Source organism: Urtica dioica, chromosome 11 (genome assembly GCF_054948205.1).
Source record: "Urtica dioica subsp. dioica isolate 48M chromosome 11, U.dioica_male_clone48M_v1_H2, whole genome shotgun sequence".
Lineage (NCBI taxonomy): Eukaryota > Viridiplantae > Streptophyta > Magnoliopsida > Rosales > Urticaceae > Urtica > Urtica dioica.
Window position 1 is genome coordinate 13,875,730 of NC_142766.1, and position 20,470 is coordinate 13,896,199.

The 20,470-nt window shown below is 37.3% G+C and overlaps 3 protein-coding genes across 4 annotated transcripts; 2 read left to right on the forward strand and 1 right to left on the reverse strand.

Moving 5' to 3' along the window:
* The first annotated feature begins 3,456 nt into the window (after positions 1–3,456).
* On the forward strand, positions 3,457–6,809 carry LOC149381441 (aspartic proteinase-like). 2 transcript variants are annotated; one of them, XM_089601959.1, is made up of 13 exons: positions 3,457–3,604; positions 4,082–4,419; positions 4,507–4,567; positions 4,644–4,851; positions 4,932–5,100; positions 5,215–5,254; positions 5,329–5,393; positions 5,474–5,587; positions 5,669–5,736; positions 5,820–5,982; positions 6,078–6,197; positions 6,305–6,393; positions 6,490–6,809. In XM_089601959.1, the coding sequence occupies exons 2-13, from the start codon at positions 4,102–4,104 to the stop codon at positions 6,572–6,574; spliced, it is 1,500 nt and encodes a 499-aa protein (XP_089458085.1). In that variant the 5' UTR covers positions 3,457–3,604; positions 4,082–4,101; the 3' UTR covers positions 6,575–6,809. The 2 variants fall into 2 exon arrangements, with proteins under 2 accessions (XP_089458085.1, XP_089458086.1); XM_089601960.1 differs by having other exon boundaries at positions 3,547–3,625.
* A 61-nt stretch (positions 6,810–6,870) lies between these two features.
* LOC149381442 (D111/G-patch domain-containing protein) lies at positions 6,871–9,560 on the reverse strand. Its single transcript, XM_089601961.1, has 8 exons — positions 9,472–9,560; positions 9,094–9,154; positions 8,798–8,984; positions 8,546–8,700; positions 8,177–8,320; positions 7,720–7,823; positions 7,269–7,419; positions 6,871–7,146 (listed from the first exon to the last, which is right to left on the reverse strand). The coding sequence occupies exons 2-8, from the start codon at positions 9,142–9,144 to the stop codon at positions 7,066–7,068; spliced, it is 873 nt and encodes a 290-aa protein (XP_089458087.1). The 5' UTR covers positions 9,145–9,154; positions 9,472–9,560; the 3' UTR covers positions 6,871–7,065.
* Positions 9,561–12,451: 2,891 nt separating this feature from the next.
* On the forward strand, positions 12,452–13,495 carry LOC149381443 (uncharacterized). Its single transcript, XM_089601351.1, has one exon. The coding sequence runs from the start codon at positions 12,452–12,454 to the stop codon at positions 13,493–13,495; it is 1,044 nt and encodes a 347-aa protein (XP_089457477.1).
* The last annotated feature ends 6,975 nt before the right edge of the window (positions 13,496–20,470 follow it).

Below are 20,470 nucleotides of genomic sequence, written 5' to 3' on the forward strand. Positions count from 1 at the left end.
AGATGAAGCTCATCAAATTTTAAATTGTTCATATGACTTTGTTATTCTACATGAAACTAACTAATTCTAATATATTTGTTTATTAATGTTATAGATTTGTTCACTGATTTTAATTAAATATATCATATGGCATATTATAGATGAAGTTCATAAATTTTAGGATAAGTTACACCATTACCCCCTTCAACTATGATTCTGATAACGTTTCAACCCTTAAATTCTGAAATCGTACATGACAGACCTTGAAATTCTATATCGCAACAAATTTAATCATTCTGTTAAAATTTACTTCTTCACGGTGTGAAACCATTAAAAGTAAAGAAGTATTTTTTTCTTCATTATTTTTTTTAGTTTTTATTATTATTTTGGTTATATATAAATAATTAATAATCAAATATTTTTATTAGTATATCTCTCTCCAAGTTTTCATGAAATACACAAAAACATATGTATACATATGCATAAACACACACATACAATTTTTTTTTATTTATAAAAATCGGTAAATACACAAACACACACATACATATTATTTCCAAGAAAATCCAGCATTTCGCTTTTAGCATATTTGATTCACACATCTCTCTCTATATATCTCTCCAATCTACAATTCACCCAAATAAAAAAAATTTATGAATCCATTGTTAGCTTTTAGCGAATCCAATCTATCTCCGTCTTCGACCAAGAAAAACCAGAAAATGAAAAAATTCAAAATTTGATGGCGACATAACTAAGCATAAAGAATTTGGGAGGGAGAATTGACGGTGAGAGAAATGATGAGGCCTTCTGATTCTATTCCGTCGGCGTTGGTGAAGAGAACGACATGATTTATAGTCAATTCTCAGTAGCAAAGACGATGACGTTTTTCTTGTTATGGCAGTGGAAACTTGGGGACAACGAGTTTGAGTATGGAGGAGGCAAGAAGGTTGGGTTCACCATGGTCGTCACTATAGAGAAAGAGGAAATTTAAAGCTCTATTGAAGAACTTGGTTGATGAGAATGGGATTGAGGGATTGGAGACCGAACATATGAAAAAAAAAATATGAGGGATTTGATGGGAAAATATTTGGAATTTTGATTAAGTCCAGTAATAGAACTCCATTGGATATTTCTCTATGATATTAAACATCATGGGTAATAAAATCAATAATAAATGAAGGAATAAATATATGACAACACATAATTTTTGTTTTTAGCAAGTTTAAATAAGGGTATTAATGTAATTTCACTCAAATATCAATTCACGTGCTTGAAACGTGATCCAAGTAAAGACTTCCATTAATAAAACTTGACAGAAGGATATGTTTATTACAATGTAGGATTTCAAGGTCTATCATGTAAGATTTCATAATTCAATGGGTGAAACGTTATCATGTTATAGTTGAATGAGCAATAGTATAATTTATACTAAATTTTAAACATATATTTAGCGATATAAGTCACAAAAACATAAGTATTTGTATTTTAGCCAACGTTTTGTAAATTTTTCGTAAATAGCCATATATGTTTCATAAATAGCAAAAAAAATGACGTAATTTACACATATTTACTAAAAATTTACCCTGCGTAAATAAATTTACGTTGCTATTTACCAAAAATTAACAAAACGTTGGCTATTTAAAAATTTCTAACATTTCATATGGCTATATAGCCATTGGACCCAATTTTAAATTGTTCATATGACTTTGTTTTTCTACATGAAACTAACTAATTCCAATAATAAATTTGTTTATTAATATTATAGATTTGTTCACTAATTTTAATTAAATATATCATATGACATATTATAGATGAAGCTCATTAATTTTAAATTGTTCATATGACTTTGTTATTCTACATGAAACTAACTAATTCTAATAAATTTGTCTATTAATGTTATAGATGAAACTAATTATAATTAATTGCTCACCAGAGAATTCCTTAACCAGAACCTACAAAATCAGAGGACCCCTCCATCAGAATGTTCAAAACCAAAAGATCACTCCGGGAGAATATTCAAAACCAGAGGATCTCTCAGTCAGGACTCCCAAAACCTGAGGATTCTTCCGTCATAACCCGCAAAACCGGAAGACCCCTCCGCCAGGACCATCAAAACCAGAGGATTCCTCTGCTTGAACCCACAAAACCGGAAGACACCTCCGCCGAAATCCCCAGAATTAGAGGATGCCTCCGGTAGAACCCACAAAACCGGATGATCCATCCGGTAAAACTCACAAAACCGGAGAATCCATCCGACTAAGTTTTCGTAACTTTCCACACTCAAAATCCTGTAAATACCCCCGCCCCACCCCCCCAAAGGGAGAATGAATTTTCAAGGGAACAAAAAACTCACAAAAGCTCTCAAAACATTCAAAAGATCGGAAAAGACCAAGAAAATTAAGAAGACAAAGACGGAGAAAAGAGAAGAATGAATCAAGACCAAGAGAAGAGAACGAATAAAAGAAGAATCCAAAGAGAAGACGAAAAATCCGAAAAGAAGACGAGAAGAACATAATCACCAATCCGAAGGACTCTCAAGAGGAAGCAAGCCTTCACCACTCTTTCGAGATTCAAGGAAACGTGACTCCCACAACACGAGATCGAGACACGTTGCAAGCTCGCATCCCGACGCGTGTCCCATAAATGTAATCCGAGAAATCTCATTAACAATGTTCACCTACTTAAATACTTCAGTCAGTGATACGGTATTTCAAGAAATAATAACTTCAGTTAATTTCGTCATGGTAATTACATCGCCTTTGATGCTAACTCTTACGTTCTAACAGACGGAGATAAAATGTATGTACGAAATAAATAATTTGCTAGACTAAGGTGCTTAAAATGCAAAAAAAAAAAAAAAAAAAGACAAGAAAGGTTTTCACGGGCGATTAAAACCCTCGATGCTCGATTACACTGGTGTATAATGTATAAATATAATGCCAAAAATCGATTATTTTCTCACGAATTGTACTGCTTAAAGAAACAGAAATCTCGGAGCTTCGAGTCTATTTCTTTCATTTACTTGAGAAACTTCTGGGTAATTTCCATTTGACAACATCTAAGAATTGATTGCTGGGCCTAGTTAGTTAGCTTCTCAAAATTTTGTGTGATTGAAAATAAATAACGTTGTCGTACTGTTTGTTGTTCTACTTTTCTTGCTTCTTCGTGTTCCACGTGCACAAAGTTTTTAATTTTTGTTGGGGTTGGTAAGTAATTTTTTTTTAATTTTTTTTTTTTATTGAATAACAATACAATATTTGATCTGATTAAATTTTAACCTAATTTAATAACAAATCACGCAATAAAATCATGAGCTTATTATTTGTTGGATAATCTTTTTAAAGTATATCTTTTTATGTAGAAATCATTAAAAAAATATCTGTGTTAGTAAATCATTAAAAATCGAAACTCAACTATACGCTAGCACCTATAATATTATGTAGAAAATTAAAAGCATCTACATGTAATTTATTGTAGACAAGGGTTTAGACGTACGTGTCTATTTTTCCGAAAACAACAAAGAGTATTGAGTGTAATTCATTCCTACTTCTCATGGCTATCATAGAAGATACTCTTTTTTAAGGCTCTTAATCATTAGCTCCATACTCTCTCACCAAAAAGCATTGTAAGCTTATTACAGTTTTGAGTTAAGTTATTATATGTTTATCATGATCATGTTGATCATCATCATCACTGCACATAGTAGCGATTTTCATTTCATCCACATGTTTTTAAGTGTTTAGTCAGCTTCGCCTTATAACGTTCTTGCTTAGTTTCCATGTCTTGAAATGTTCTGATTCTCAGATCATTATTGTTTGTCTTTTTTGTATGGCATAAAAAGATTTGAAGCCGCGAAAAATATCAGTGACCGAGAATGAATTTTTTTTTTTTTAAGTCATTCTCGGTCACTGATATATTTTTGCAGCTTCAAATCTTTTTATGAAAGAAGGAGTAGTGATTTGTTATCCTCTTAGTGAAGTTTAAGAGATGATTGTTCCTTATTCCAACCATGTAGAATTTACACATGGCTCAGTCTGTAAATACAGTCTCTTCTTGAGACTATCATCAATTCATTCATTACTGATAATTTTTTTAAAAACAGGATTTAAACTAATCCAAACCATGTGGAACAAGTATCTTTTGGTGGGCATTTACTTGTTGGCTTTGACGTGTTCGCTCGTTCCGGCTTCCTCGGATGGCCTGAAGAGAGTCAACTTGAAGAAGCGAAGCCTCGATCTTCACACCGCCAGGCTCAAGAGAGAAGAGGCTCGGTTTTCCGGCGATAACTCCGGCGAAGATATCGTCCTCCCTCTGAAGAACTACTTGGGCGCCCAATACTACGGAGAGATCAGCATCGGATCGCCACCTCAGAACTTCAGCGTCGTTTTCGACACTGGAAGCGCCAATCTTTGGATCCCATCTTCGAAATGCCTCTTCTCCGTGAGTCACTCGTTCATCGGACTAACTGGAACGTCAATTAATGGCCTTTCAACTTATATTTAAAATGATGTTTTTTGTTATACGTAGCTCGCGTGCTATTTTCACCCGCGGTACAAGTCGAGCAAGTCGTCCACGTACACCAGTATCGGTAAGAACCCCTGATTTTATTAAGTTTTTTTTATTATGAAACTACGAGTTGAAAAAAAAAATTATGTGTAAATCAGGAAAACCTTGTGAGATAAAGTATGGGACGGGATCGATATCTGGTTTCGTCAGCCAAGACAACGTTCAAGTTGGAGATATTGTTGTGAAAGATCAGGCCTTCATTGAGGCTACAAAAGAAGGCAGTCTCACGTTTTTGCTGGCCAAGTTCGACGGGCTAGTTGGGCTTGGGTTTCAGGAGATTTCGGTTGCGAATGTCACTCCGATCTGGTATGTTCCAACATTATTTAAAGAGCTTTTGATAACCATGCTGTGAAGAGAGTGGATTTATTCTTGGAGTGTACTGCAAGGTACAACATGGTTCAGCAAAACCTCGTGAGCGAAGACGTGTTCTCATTCTGGCTCAACCGCGATCCGAAAGCCGAGTTCGGAGGAGAAATCGTTTTCGGCGGCGTTGACGAAAAGCATTACAAAGGGAAACACACTTACGCTCCAGTCACCAAAAAGGGCTACTGGCAGGTAAGTCAAAGGAACAGCCACGATAATTTTCCATTTTTATCTTGAAGGATCAACAGAAAAATCCCTCTGATCTGTGACTTTTTTACTTCTTCTCTTTCTTCAATGGTTTTTCAGATTGAGATGGGAGATCTTCTTATTGGGAACCGGTCAACAGGTGATGAATCAATGTCTATTAAATGAAACTGAAAAAAATGGGCTTCAGATACTAATAATCGTCGGCTATTTCAGGTGTTTGTGCCGGCGGATGCGCTGCCATAGTCGATTCGGGAACATCCTTGCTCTCTGGTCCAACGGTATCTTCGCAAGTCCTTTACGAAAAAAATGTCGGTATTATCGGAAGTAGAGCAGCTTTAACCCACTATTTGCAAAGCAGAGTATTGTGGCGGAGATCAACCAGGCAATCGGAGCAAAAGGAGTGGTGAGCACAGAGTGCAAACTGATTGTCTCGCAATACGGAGAGCTGATGTGGAATCTACTCGTTTCGGGGGTGAGTTTCTCTCTGAATTATTCTCTTGACCGGAAAAAAAATATATCTTGAAATCCTAATGCTTTGCGGGCACGAATTCAGGTCGCGCCCAACAAAATTTGCGCCCAGATTGGCGTGTGCTTGATCACAGGCGACGACAAGTACACAAGGTTTGAAAAAGTTTTTCGCCCGGCTGAAATGTTCTCTTTGATTTATTAAGCTATTTACTCAGTGAAAACCGTCAAATTGACAGTACCGGCATCGAAACTGTGGTCGAGAAGAAAGACCGAGAGGAGAGCGTTTCAGCCCGTGCAGACCCGGCACTGTGCACGGTCTGCGAAATGGCAGTTATTTGGTTCCAGAATCAGATGAGACAAAATGGAACAAAAGAGAAAGTTCTGAGCTACGTGAACAAGGCGTGTCCTTTAATACCACTTTGGAATCCTCTTTTCAACGCTTGTTTTTGTCTGATGATGACCCGTGAGCTGTGTGTGTGTGTGTGTCTCAACAGATCTGCGAGAGCCTTCCGAGCCCAGCCGGAGAATCAGTGATCAATTGCAACCGCATCTCGAGCATGCCAAACGTCACTCTCACCATCGCTGGAAAGCCTTTCCTTCTCACTCCCGAGCAGGTTAGACTCTGAAATCACCCACAGACAATGACAATGAGCAAAGTAATTCATGATCTTAAGCCGATACTATTTTGGATCTTTTTTTTTTCTTTTACTTTCTTTCGCAGTACATTCTAAAGACCGGAGCGGGAATCACTAGTGTCTGCATCAGCGGGTTCGCAGCTTTCGATGTTCCTCCTCCGAGGGGTCCTCTCTGGTATATATAAATATATATCATTGAAAAACAGAAACTGTATTGTGGTTTGATGTGATCACATCATGGCTGATAAGAAATGGTGTTCTGTTGTTGCAGGATTCTTGGAGATGTGTTTATGGGGGCTTATCACACGGTGTTCGACTACGGCGATCTCAAAGTGGGCTTCGCTGAAGCTGCTTAAGATTAGTTTACTGCTTTTTACCAGCTTCTTCCCCTATGTGGTCTTTGGAAACTTGTTATAACTAGCTTGGGATTTCTCTTAATGCCATGGCATAAATGTGACCGTTTATGTTGGTCACAGAACTTCTATTGGTATAAATAATGTCCGGAGATTATGTTGTAGATGCCATTTTGGGGATCTTAAGCTATCATGTCAAGATATGTAGATACAAGTGAGAAATGATTTTCTTTAGAAATACCACACCCACAAGAAATGATGCGCTAGAACGAGCTTTCATATATTAAAAACAGTGGCACTTAAAAATATCTGCCATAACCAGCTCTAGTGGCTAATTTGCAAAACCTTTCAGTTGGCCATTCAAACTCGAAATTAGTACCGAGAACCACAGGTACATTTGGCATTCAACTTACACCAGGAAAACAGTCAAATACAAGCCAGCTCTACTTTAAGGTATTAATAGACACACCGAGTAAAAAAAAACACGCATTTGTTCACTTTTCTTCGTCACTGTCGTTGCCAAAGATTGAGGCAACAACCTTTTTTGGCTTCTTTGCAGTACTTCCGATTGAGATCTGTGTCAACATAGATGATTCGGTATATGTGAAATTGGAAGACTTGCGAATTTTATATTGATTGTTACGAGGTGTTGATCAAGAGGTAAATAAACACGCTTTAGCAGGGACTGAAGATTAACCTTAGAAGAACCGCCTTTCGAAGAAAACCCGAATTTTAAAGCCTTTCGTTGATCTTGAACGGCAAGTACGGACGAAGAACTTTTCGGTTCAGCTGAAACCGGGGTCAAACCGGACTCCTCAGGCTTCTGCTGCTGCTTCTGAGAATCAGCCCTAGTTGGTTTCGAAGAAACAAAATCATAACAAATTTGGTTAGGCAAATGTAACACAAAATAGAATTTGCATGGGCTAGCATTATTTTCATGTCCTTTTCATCCACTCCAATCCTATCTATTCATGGGCTAGCATTTTACTGTTACCCTTAAACTAACTATTATGTCATGTCCTAGGTTAGAACACGCAATGCTTATATGAAATGTATAATGGAAATAAAAATCAAGAAGAACCCATGTCGTAAAAGAAGAAGGAAAAAAAGAAAAAAAATGAAATGAGCAGAGCAAGTTAGATTGTAACATTTGAGCAAGCTTAGCCATTTCCCTTTCTTGCCGTTGCTGCTCTCGTTTCTGGCGGTCGTCCTTGCTGCTTGCTCCGTGCATTTCTCTCATCTCTTTGAAGCGCTGCCAATAAAATAAAATAAAATAAAACTCTGGTAAAATAAGATACCTTGGCAGGATCAAAAGGAAATTTAGTAAGGATCCAACATCGGAAAGAAACATCACGTATAAGTTGATGCTTTAATGCTCCCATTGCCAATTGATTTCGTGATGGAACATTGTGATACTTAAACAAGCATCCGATTAAAAATTAACGAGATTTGACTCAAGAAGAGTAAGCTTAAATAACCAACGTCTTGAGGGGAAACATTAAGGATACTTAAACAAGGTCACTCCTACAATCTATTACCGATTGGAACCTCGTGACACTCAAACAAGATTAACACTGTTCGAATTTGAATTCGAAGTCACTTTACCTTTCTGTGATTGTGGTCGTAGGAACTAAGGTGGGCCTCAAATTCCATGGCAAGTTTGTACTGCTTGTGGCAGAGCTCGCAGAAGAACACCTTTCGGATCTCCTTCACCTCCGTTTGAATCTTCTGCTCGCGTTCTGCTAAGACCTGGATTTTCATAACGTGCACGAAGCAGGCAGTGGAAAGCCGCCAGGTAATAAAAACTGCACAAATTTCTCAAGACGTTCCAAAATCCATGGTCCGTTATGAGGATTCATTTCTACAATTCTCTCCTAAAAAAATACTATTCATATGATATGCCTTCTGTTACTAGACTCAAATAAGTTATCATCCCGATACATTTTTTTTTTTTTTTGCAGATTATGAACATACCTCTCGTTTCTTTACGTTTTCCTCGGTCTCTTCAAGCTCCACATCGAGCTTTCTTCGCTGGATATTTTCTTCGGAAGTAAAATAGTCGTCCTCCTCTTGCTTCCCGACACCAAGCTTCGCGTCTCTAATCCCTGATCTTATCGGCTCGATAATCCCTACATGATCAACGTGGAAACAGGTCAAAGACTGAATCTTTGCTCAAAATGTAAGAGGCTAATTGAATGATGTGTTCTAGCCCAATAATTATAGTACCTTGCTCGTCCTTCCCTAGACCTTTGCCTTTCCAGCCCATCTTCTGAAGAAGGCGATACCCGACATTCGAGGAATTCAACTGCGTGTCCATCGAAGCCCGTTCAACGTGTTCTAAATCGACGTTCTCGGTCGGTCTGTGGTTGATGGGCAACCGAAACTCGCCGGCTAGATCTTCGATGATTGATTCCTATACACAAACCAACTTAGTCAGGTAACCCAAAAAGTGTCCTTTCCTTGACAAAACCCATAATTTGAAATGACAAAAAAACGAAAAGAAAAAAAGAGAGAGAGTATACCTGATCCTTCATGGCTTGTTCATGTCTACCATTGAACCAACGGTTTTCCATTTTGTTACACCTAAAAAAAAAAAAAAAAAGATTAACAAGAGCTCGAATCAGTGAAGAATGCTCTAGCGGGATATTTTTATTTTTTATTTTTTTTTATTTAGGTGACAAAGTAAAATTTACATACAAAAAAGTGACGGCAGACCAGAACTCAAAGCGCAAATGATCGAATGTGGAATGATTAAACAAAGTCGAGACAGATGAAAAATAAAAACCTCGGAGCCAGAAAAGTGATCGAATTCACTTACACGAAACAAGAGCATACAAATGAAAAAAAAAAAAAATCATAAATCATTCCTTGGTTGCACTTGCAAAGGAGTCCAATTTTACCTTTGACATGGAAGAAAAAAGTGTTCGTTTTTGAGATCTCCACACCGGCACGCTAAACTTTTAATGGTCGATGCGAGAAGACGATGTAATTCTGGCTGGGCTAGCCCATTTTTTTTCATTATTTTATTTGGGCTCAACCTCCCTTTATTTTCAAGGAAAATCAAGTGTTTAAAAATTGGGTATTGTAGCGAAATAGCCAAAATGAAACTATGAAATTTGTTTTTAGCCTATGTTTCACAACTTTTAGGGAAATAACCAATAGACTTATGTGGCAATAATTAAGGTCTGATTTACCCTTATTTATTAACAAATTCGTCACTTTCTCTCTCTTACTTTTTCCTACACTTTTTTTTTTTTACATAAAAACTTTAAAAAACCATATATATCTCATATGAACTCGAAATTGAGTGATTTCAAATCCTACGGATTCGTGACGCCGAGATCTTCAAAAATAGATCCATTGTGTTTGATGAAAAATCATGTTTAATACCATAGATGTAGAAAAATCACGTTACTACCTTAAATATAAAAATAACTGGAAATTTTTTAAAGTATCAAAAAAATAAATGGAAACGTAACTATGATGCATTAAATATAATTTTTCATCAAACACAATGGTCTATTTTTGAAAATCTCGACGCCACGAATTTGTAGGATCTGAAATCACTCAATTTCAAGTTCGTATGAGATAGATACGATTTTTTGAAGTTTTGATGCAAAAAAATTATTTGAAAAAAAAATAGGAGAGAGAAAGTGACGAATTTGTTAATAAATAAGGGCAAATCATACCTTAATTATTGCCACATAAGCCATTTGGCTATATCCCTAAAAATTGTCAAACATAGGCTAGATCCAAAATCACATGTTTAAAGTGGCCTAGTACTTACAAATCTCTTAAAAATTAGGTAAATATTATATTAAAACGTTTGAAATTGCTATATAATCAACGTTTCGTAAATTTTAGATAAATAGTTATAAAGATGACGTGACTTAATAAATAGAAATGTCTATTTACCTAAGATTTACGTATGTAAATATATGAAAGTAGTTATTTATCTAAGATTTACAAAACGTTGATTGTTTAATAATATCAAACTATAAAAATAGTTATTTATCTAATGGACCTTTTTTAAAATATCGAAAGTTTTAAATAGTTAATGAAATTAAAGAACCATAAAACAATAGACAGATTTTCATAAACGGTTTTGTAAATATCAAAAAGCATAATTGTTTACGCGAAAATGTATTTTTGCAATAAATATTTAGATGCTTGTTGGATGGTATGCATAATATTTCCATTTCCGTAATAATATAAGAGTGTCAACAATTACTTCCAATAAGATACATTGTTTGCAAGGTTCAGCTTACCGTTACCGTTATCATACCGGGACTTCAATTTTGGAGATGAACCATTTACTGGAGGGAAAACTGAGGGGTATTCAGACAAAAAAAAAAAAATCGGTACCAGCATGAAACCGCTTATCGTAGAAAAAATCGGCAAAAACTGTAGAAAACCGATAGGTATTCAGACAAATATTTTACAAAAATAAACATATTTTTCATAGTTCATACTTCATAGTTCATACAACGAATACATGATATCAATTCATCATCACAAATCATCAAATCATCATATTCAACTCAAGAACATCATCTCATTAAACAGCATAAGCATCTTATTCATCTCAAGAGCTTCCACTCAAGAACATCATAATCATCATATTCATCATCTACAACATAAAAAAAAAAACTCAGATTTGGATTAAAAATCAACATTTTAATTCGGATTAAACTTAAAAATACATAGAAATTCATACAAAACAACCAATAAACTCATATTCATTACTAAAACCCTTAAAATCATGGTTTAAAATAAAAAATTATAAAAAAAAATGTAAAAACCTCAAAATTTGAGAAACCCCCGAAACTTACCTACCGAAAATCAAGGAAAGTTGACAAAAAAAAGCTGCGACGAACGAAAACCACCGGAAAAACATTGAAAACCAATAGAAAGTACTGAAAACTATCGGAAAGCCTCGATAAATTGGAACAGAAACGGTTACTAGCGAACCGGTACCAGTCCTCTTCGGTAAGGCGGTTGTTGGTCGGTTTCCGCGGGAAGTCAAACCTTGTGTTACTCGTTTTTATTGCATTCTAATTGTTTAATATAAATAATTAACTTTAACAATGTTAACAACTAAATCTGCTGTAGTATAAAGAATTGCGATTTGAATAATCCGGGTTCGAACCCCAGCATCGGAAATCTTCTGTTACAAGTTCACTCTCAGACTAATTAATTTTGCATGCCTTTAAATATTGGTCCATGTTATTTTATTTTTTTTTAGAAAATAACGCACATATATGTGTTTAAGTGAAATGTCGAGTTTAACATTTGATTTTCAAAAATGTCGAGTTTGTACATTTCGTTTATTTAAAAAGACAAAATTATACCGCAAAATAAATAACTGTGCTTCAAATCATCACTTTATTGATTTTTTGTTTATTAATGTTGACTCTGATATTTATATGTAAACCCCATTTTACAGTTATTCATTCACGCCTTATAGCCCCCCATATGCAATTTATTTAAAAATAAAAATAAAAAACAACCCCCGATCCCCAATTTTCAAATTGAATTAAATCAAAATAGACTAATAAATTCGTACATTATTAAGATTAGGAGTATTAAGTTGTTGTCGTTTATCTTGAAACGACTTGTAGTTTTTTATGTCTCACAGTCTGATTGCCTACGTGGATGTAAAATCAGCTGAGAAGGTTTATATACTGTTTTGTTCGTTCGTTCTTTCTTTCAGTTCAATAAAATGTTTTTCAGTTTTTCAAATCTTCTTCCTGTTGTTCTTCGCTTTCTCTTCCAAGAACTCAGGAATGCGATATGGTATCAGAGCAATCTTTTTCCGCTGCTTGATCACTCTTTTCTCTTGACTCTTCGATCCAGATCGTTTTTTTTCGATAAGCGACCATGGAATCGAACCAAGAACATTCAGGGATTGTTGCGAAAACAGAGCAGATCGTCGATCCGGTGGAAAATCCTTTTTACCTACATCACGGCGATAATCCAGGTGCTGTTCTCGTTCCACAATTACTCACCGGCGACAACTATCCTGGTTGGAGTCGATCGATGCTAATCGCTCTCAGCGTCAAGAACAAGTTGGGATTTGTTGACGGAACGCATCGGAAACCTCCGCCAGAAGATGCAAGATTCAACTCGTGGAATAGGTGTAACAATATCGTCGTCTCATGGATCCTCAACTCTGTGACTAAAGATATCGCTTCGAGCATCCAATTTGGGGATTCCGCGGCCGCCATTTGGAAGGATCTTCAAGAACGCTTCGAACCTCGCAACGGACCAAGGATCTTCAAGACGCTTCGCGAATTGGTCAACACCGTGCAGGATTCGAGATCGGTCACGGCTTACTTCACTCGCATCAAAGCACTATGGGAGGAATTTCAAAGTTTCAAGCCTAGCTGCTCTTGCGGAAAATGTACGTGTGGAGCGATCAAGAACCTGGCTGCCTTCAATGAAAATGTCTACGTCATGATCTTTCTCATGGGATTGAACGACACTCTCGCCAACACTAGGAGCCAAGTGCTTCTCATGGATCCTATCCCGCCAATTAACAAGGTGTTTTCTCTTATCACCCAAGAGGAAAACCATCGAGAGGTTGGCATAAATTCACAGCACACAGATCAATCCAACATGATGGCCATGGCTGTGAAAGATGACTCCAACGCCAAGAAAGCCAACAAGAAAGATCGGCCCTACTGCACGCACTGTAAGATTCTTGGACACACCGTGGATAAGTGTTTTAGGATTCATGGATATCCGCCAGGATACACACCGAAGTCCAAGAATCAATCAAGCGCGGGAGAAGGCAAATCAGAAAATCGAAGTGGCTCCATCAATGCCCTGACAGATGATCAGTGTCACCAGCTCATTGAGCTGCTCTCAAACAAGCTCACCAGTTCCAACAATTCGTCTCCACATGAAAGATCCACTGCATAGGCAAATCTCGCCTCATTCAATACAGGTTTTTGTTGTTCTGTTGAAACATTGAACTCTTCTAGCATTTTCAGTAGAACATGGGTTTTAGACTCGGGTGCTACAAAACACATCTGTAGTCAAAGGTCCATGTTCAAATCTCTGACCTATACAGCTAGATCGTCGGTTACCCTACCTAACAACAGTATCATTCCTGTCCATTTCTTTGGAGACGTTGAAGTAAACTCTAACCTTATCTTGCGCCAAGTCTTGTTTGTTCCAAATTTTAGATTCAATCTGTTGTCAGTGAGTGCGCTAACTGAAAACAGCGATTTATTTGTATCCATCAATAACAAAAGCTTTGTTATACAGGATTCTTCCAAGGAGAAGATGATTGGCAGGGGTAAGAAGGTGAATGACCTATATGTGCTGACCAACAAGCAAGAAGGTGTTGAAGCACGAGTCAACACAGTCTCGGCTAAGGTCTGGCACAGCCGCCTGGGTCACCCATCACTCAAGAAGATCATCTTGCTCAAGGATGTCCTCCGGTTTAATTCTTTACCCTCTATATCAGATCCCTGTAATGTTTGTCCTTTGGCAAAACAACACAGATTGCATTTTTCCATTTCTGAACACAAATGCAATAAAGTGTTTGATCTCATTCATGTTGATGTATGAGGACCTTTTCACACCATTTCTCATAATGGACACAGGTTCTTCCTCACCATTGTTGATGATCACAGTCGTTTTACTTGGGTTTTTTTGTTAAAAGCTAAGTCTGATGTCACCAGGATTATTCCAAATTTTATTGCTATGGTTGAAAAACAATTTGATAATCCTGTGAAGTGTTTTAGGTCTGATAATGCAAAGGAATTGTTATTTGTTGATTTGTTTGCTTCTAAAGGTATTGTGCATCAGTTTTCCTGTGTTGAGACCCCACAACAAAACGCTGTGGTGGAGAGGAAACATCAGCATCTTCTTAATGTTGCTCGTGCCCTTTTATTTCAATCCAATTTACCCATTGGTTATTGGTCTGAGTGCATCCTTACTGCAGCCTATTTAATTAACAGAACGCCTGCTAAGAACTTAGACAACAAGGCGCCATATTCCCTTTTGTTCAATCAACAGGTTGATTACCACAATCTCAAGGTTTTTGGGTGTTTGGCCTTTGCCTCCACCCTTAAAGGCCACAGATCAAAATTTGAGCCTAGAGCTCGAAAATGCGTTTTCATTGGTTATCCCAATGGAATCAAAGGTTACAAGCTTCTTGATCTCAACACTCATGAAATTTTTATTTCTAGAGATGTCATATTTCATGAGTTGATTTTCCCTTATCATGATGCAAATACTAACCTTAACAGCTCCAATCTTGCTGTTTTTGACACTGTTGTTCCCCCTAACCTTAGTTCATCTACTGACAATCATTTTGATGATGCCACCCCTATTCGAACTAACATTCATAGGGAAGAATTCACTCAGTACCCTACGGATACAGAGTTGCAATCACATGAGTTAGATGACATTCAAGAGTCAGATGACACAGAGCTGCAATCACATGAGTCAGATGACACTGATGTTGAACTCAGACGCTCGTCAAGGCCCCACAAAACACCTTCATACCTCCAAGACTATCACTGTGCCCTCATTGATGCAATGACTGCGTGTTCCCGTCCCAACATCACCTCGCCTCATCTTCTTAGTCATGTTTTAAGCTATGACAATTTAAGTCCTTCTTTTAAAACTTTTGTTTTGTCTGTCTCTACTTGTTTTGAACCAGAACACTACCATCAGGCAGTCAAACATGAAGAGTGGAGGGCTTCTATGGATGAGGAGCTGGATGCTATGCGAGCTAACAACACTTGGACCTTGGTGCCTCTTCCCGCAGACAAGAAAGCGATTGGCTGCAGATGGCTTTACAAAAATAAGTTCCATTCTGATGGGACTCTGGCTCGGAGAAAAGCGCGTTTAGTAGCTAAAGGATATACCCAACAAGAGGGCCTGGACTACACCGAGACCTTCTCTCCAGTGGCCAAGCTTGTCACAGTCAAAACCCTCCTGGCTGTAGCAGCTTCACAGCAGTGGCACCTAGCCCAAATGGACGTGAACAACGCGTTCCTCAATGGAGACTTGGAGGAGGAAGTCTATATGGCTCTGCCACCCGGACTTTCTGCTCAGGGGGAGTCTAGCAAACTTGTTTGCCGCCTCCACAAATCCATCTACGGTCTCAAGCAAGCTTCGAGACGGTGGAATCTGAAGTTTACTGAAGTATTGATGGCTTTTGGATTCTCTCAATCGAAAGCCGACTATTCCCTTTTCACAAGAGGCAGTGGTAACACGTTTGTGGCCATTGTCCTATATGTTGATGATATAGTCATTGTCGGTCCCAGTCATAGCGTCATCGACTTGGTCAAAGATCATCTCCGGGCCAACTTCAAGGTTAAAGACCTAGGTGTACTCAGGTACTTCCTAGGTTTAGAAGTTGCAAGGTCAAAGCAAGGGATACTCATCACTCAGAGACAATATGCACTCAACATCCTCAATGATGAGGGTCTCTTAGAGTGCAAGCCTGCTAAGACGCCCATGGATCCCAAAACTGTCCTCAACAGTTTTGATGGTGACTTACTGGATGATAGGTCGATTACTGCTTACAGGCGCATGGTAGGTCGATTACTCTACTTGACCATCACTAGGCCGGACATCACGTTTGCCGTTCATCAGCTGAGCCAGTTCATCTCAGCGCCACGTGTACCACACCAACAAGCTTGTCATCATCGCCTGCGTTATCTGAAAAGTCAGCCTGCGCTTGGTCTGTTCTACTCCGCATCTTCTTCCCTGCAGCTTCGTGCCTTCTCGGATGCGGACTGGGGGAACTGTCCGGATACTAGGAGGTCGATCACTGGTTACTGCGTGTTTATTGGTGACTCACTTGTTTCATGGAAGTCTAAGAAACAGGCTACAGTATCTCGGTCTTCAGCAGAGTCCGAGTATCGCGCCATGGGAGCAGCAACAAGCGAATTGTTGTGGCTTCAACAGCTTTTGCGTGATCTCAGTATCACACAGACGCAGACGACCTTATTGTTCTGTGATAACCAAGCGGCCGTCCATATTGCGTCAAACCCAACCTTTCGTGAGCGAACGAAGCACATAGAAGTATTGACTGCCATTTTATCAGGGATCAGCTGAAAAATGGAGTCTTGAAGCTCATGGGTGTTCGTTCTGCTCTGCAAGTTGCTGACATCTTCACAAAACCATTAGCGTCTCCGAGTCTGAATTCTCTTCTGGGCAAGATGGCTCTTCGCAATGTCTACGCGCCGTCTTTGAGGGGGAGTATTAAGATTAATTAGGAGTATTAAGTTGTTGTCGTTTATCTTGAAACGACTTGTAGTTTTTTATGTCTCACAGTCTGATTGCCTACGTGGATGTAAAATCAACTGAGAAGGTTTATATACTGTTTTGTTCATTCTTTCTTTCAGTTCAATAAAATCTTTTTCAGTTTTTCAAATCTTCTTCCTGTTGTTCTTCGCTTTCTCTTCCAAGAACTCAGGAATGCGATATACATACCTCTCAAACGGAGATTTTGATTCCTGGATTTCACGCTCGAATCAGTGATTAATGATTTTTGAATGTCGATTTTTATCATTTCCTTTGCATGTGCTCTCCACGATATTTTAGAGATCGTTATTTTTATTTGTTTATTTTTTACAATAAATTACGGGCCGGCTAAAGAACTAACCAAAATGACACCCCTACTTTAAAATTATAGCCAAACTATTAACATATTTAGGAAAATAGCCAATTTATCATGACAACATTCCAATATTCCAATTATACCCTTAGGTCAATATTATTAACTATCATAGTAAAAATATTAACTATAACAAAAAAATTAGTAAATCTAATTAACAATAACAAAAACTATATTAAATCTTATTTGTCATAACAAGAATAATAGTAAATCTTATTTACCATAACAAGAACAATAGTAAATATTATTTACCATAACAAGAAAACAATAAATTTTATTTACCGTAATAAGAACAACAGTAAATATTATTTACCGTAACAAGAACAAAAGTAAATTTTATTTACCGTAACATTTTGTAGTTAATCTAACAGGAAAAATATCAGAGATGAGGACTTGGTTAATCTAAAAGTAAATACGATTTACTAATTATTTCCGTGAACAATCGAGGGCTAACAATCCGACAATAAATCATATTAACCATTGAGTAAATCATTCGTTTCTATGGTAAATATGACTAGTTAATCTAACAGTAAATACGATTTACTAATTATTTCCGTGAACAATCGAGGACAATTAATCCGACAGTAAATCATATTAACCATTGAATAAATCATTCGTTTCTATGGTAAATATAACAGTAAATCCGATTTTATTTAGAACGAAATACCTACGATATACGCAACATTACAATTCTATTTTTCACAAAAAATTCTATATATTTTCTCATATCAAAAAATTCTATATATTTTCTCATATCAAAAGAAAATTCTATTTTTCACAAAAAATTCTATATATAATTTCAAAAGTGGTTCAGGTCCCTTAACCTCCCTTGACCGTCCGAGCGTGTAGCACGTGGGCATGATGTGCTGGTAGTTAACGATCTTCACGAAAGCCTTAACCTAGATTTCTTAGCCGTCTTCTTCGCCGAGTCGCGACGAACCACCTTGGCTGGGTATTTCTTGATCCCAGCAACAAAGCAGTGACCGTATGGACGGTCGCGAGTTCCATCGTCGAAAGTGTGTAAGATCATCTTAACCACCTCGCTCTCCTCCGTCGCCGCCGAGATCTCACCGGAGCCGTCGCCTCTGCCGATATCCGCCGGCGCGCGGTCGTAATTCTGCTGCGGCGGCGACGGAAGACCAGGAGAATCGCGACTCCGACGATCTCCGCAGCGACTCGGCGGAGGAAAAATCCAGACTCGACCGGACTCGCGCTGAGAAGACGAAAGCCGCCATGGAACACTTCTCCATCTCCGTCTCTGAAGACGCCGAGACCGATCGATGATTTCCTCCGCGCGAAACGGAAGCGGTCCAGGACAGCAGTCGCCGCTGCTGCGGCGGCGCCGCCGGAGAAAGCTAAGCCCGGCGATGGATCGGCGGTTGATCAGCGGAGGCTGTGGGTGAAGGATCGATCGAAAGCGTGGTGGGACTAGTGCAACGGACCGGACTTTCCAGAAGAGGAATTTCAGAAAATCGTTCAGAATGGGGAAATCGTCGTTCGAGCTGATCTGCGAGGAGCTAAACTCGGTGATCGCCAAGGAAGACGGCGATGGAGTTTATGACCGATTGCTGAAGCCCCGCGATGGCGATCATCCAGATCGGGTGGTCGTGTTGGTGCTCCGCCACCGACAGAGATCTCCAGCGAGATCGGGCAGAGAAAAAATGGGGGGTGAAGTTAGAGAAAGGGGCATTTTTGGTACTACGTGTAATATTGGCTATTTAGCTAAATAAACTAATAGATTGGCTACTATTTTAATATCACCTCTAACTACAAGCTAGTTATTAACAAATCTCATAAATTACATATAGGGCTATAATGAGCTACTGAATAAGGATATGATGAGGTTTATATAAAAATATCAGAGTCAACATTAATGATAAATCACTATAAGAAATATTTGTGACATAATTATTTATTTTAAGATATAATTTCGTCATTTTAATTAAACAAATGATGCAAACTCGATATTTTAAAAAATAAAAGGTTAAACTTACAGAGTATGTAATGTGTGTCATTTTCCATTTTCGGAATATTATTGAAGTGTCAACAATTAGTCCAAGAAGTTATAGCACAAAAAATTGCGATTGGAATAATCCGGGTTCGAACCCCGGCAGCGGAAATCTCTTTTTAATTTTGTACGTTTCGTTTTTTACACAAATTAATATTGATCCCTTTTGGTCCCTGTTTTTTTTTTTTTAATCGTTTGTCACCTAAATTCGTAATTCTTTTTTTTTTTTCACCCTTAAATTTGTATTTGTAATCTTCAACATTTTGCTACACTTTACACAGGACTATATATTGGAAGATATAATAATAATTTTATTTATTAGTCAAATAAATCATATATCAAAACCATTATTAAAAAAGATAAATGCAATCTGTTCTCCAACTCTCACCGTCAAATTACGACAGCAAAAACCCAACCTTCAACTCCAGCATCAAATTGCTACTTTGCAAAATAGTAAATCACATAAATTGAATTTTTATTTGAGGTTTTTATTCGAATTCATTGAAAGCCGATGAGGTCCAAATACGGGGTTCGATGTTTCTTTGACTTGCTATGATTTATTTATTTTTTATTTCTTTTATGTTAACAAAACTCGCTACGAGTTTCACGCCCACTTTTTTCTTGCTAAAGATTCTAGAAACATCGATTTTAATATTTATTTTTATGTATTTACATGTGTAAATTAACGTAAGTATTCCACCTTTTTTTATTTAAATTATGAAATAACAAACTAAGAATGTCATGCCATGTTTCTGACCATTTATCTAGTAATTACGAAAAAATAGTTATATAGTAATGTGAAAGTATAAATATCACTAGTTACCTAATTATTTGTTTATTTAAAAATAATAAAATATAACGTTGTTCAGGTCTCCGCCAAAGAATACCTGCATTGATGAAGAGGTATATCCATATAATATGTGATGTTGCCATGTTTTTGCATTGTTTCATCCATTATGCTTCATCTTTTGCAAGGTTTTTATTTTTATTTTTTTATTCTTTATTTTATCATCTTTATTTCATATTTGCGGTTTAAGGAAATCCTATTTTCATGCTCTATTATTTCAGGGTCGAATGTTACATATTTCCTATATTATTGTTAATTAAGCTCAAGAATTGAGACATCCCTCAAAATAAAGCATGGGTAAAGTGAAATGTGGGACAAGTATATTGAAGTGAGATTATAATTTTGAGCAAAAAAAAAAAAAAGATGAGATTATAATTACTTAAACTGAACTTCTTATCA

Excerpts from the sequence above, each read along its gene's own strand:
- LOC149381441 (XM_089601959.1), top strand. The coding sequence starts at position 4,102 with ATGTGGAACAAGTATCTTTTGGTGGGCATTTACTTGTTGGCTTTGACG. Across the intron at positions 5,255-5,328 it reads TATTGGGAACCGGTCAACAG|GTGTTTGTGCCGGCGGATGC; the intron begins GTGATGAATCAA and ends CGGCTATTTCAG. Across the intron at positions 5,983-6,077 it reads TTCTGAGCTACGTGAACAAG|ATCTGCGAGAGCCTTCCGAG; the intron begins GCGTGTCCTTTA and ends GTGTCTCAACAG.
- LOC149381442 (XM_089601961.1), bottom strand. The coding sequence starts at position 9,144 with ATGGAAAACCGTTGGTTCAATGGTAGACATGAACAAGCCATGAAGGAT. Across the intron at positions 7,420-7,719 it reads ATGGCTAAGCTTGCTCAAAT|GGCTGATTCTCAGAAGCAGC; the intron begins GTTACAATCTAA and ends GAAACCAACTAG. Across the intron at positions 7,147-7,268 it reads CGAAAGGCGGTTCTTCTAAG|ATCTCAATCGGAAGTACTGC; the intron begins GTTAATCTTCAG and ends ATGTTGACACAG.
- LOC149381443 (XM_089601351.1), top strand. The coding sequence starts at position 12,452 with ATGGAATCGAACCAAGAACATTCAGGGATTGTTGCGAAAACAGAGCAG.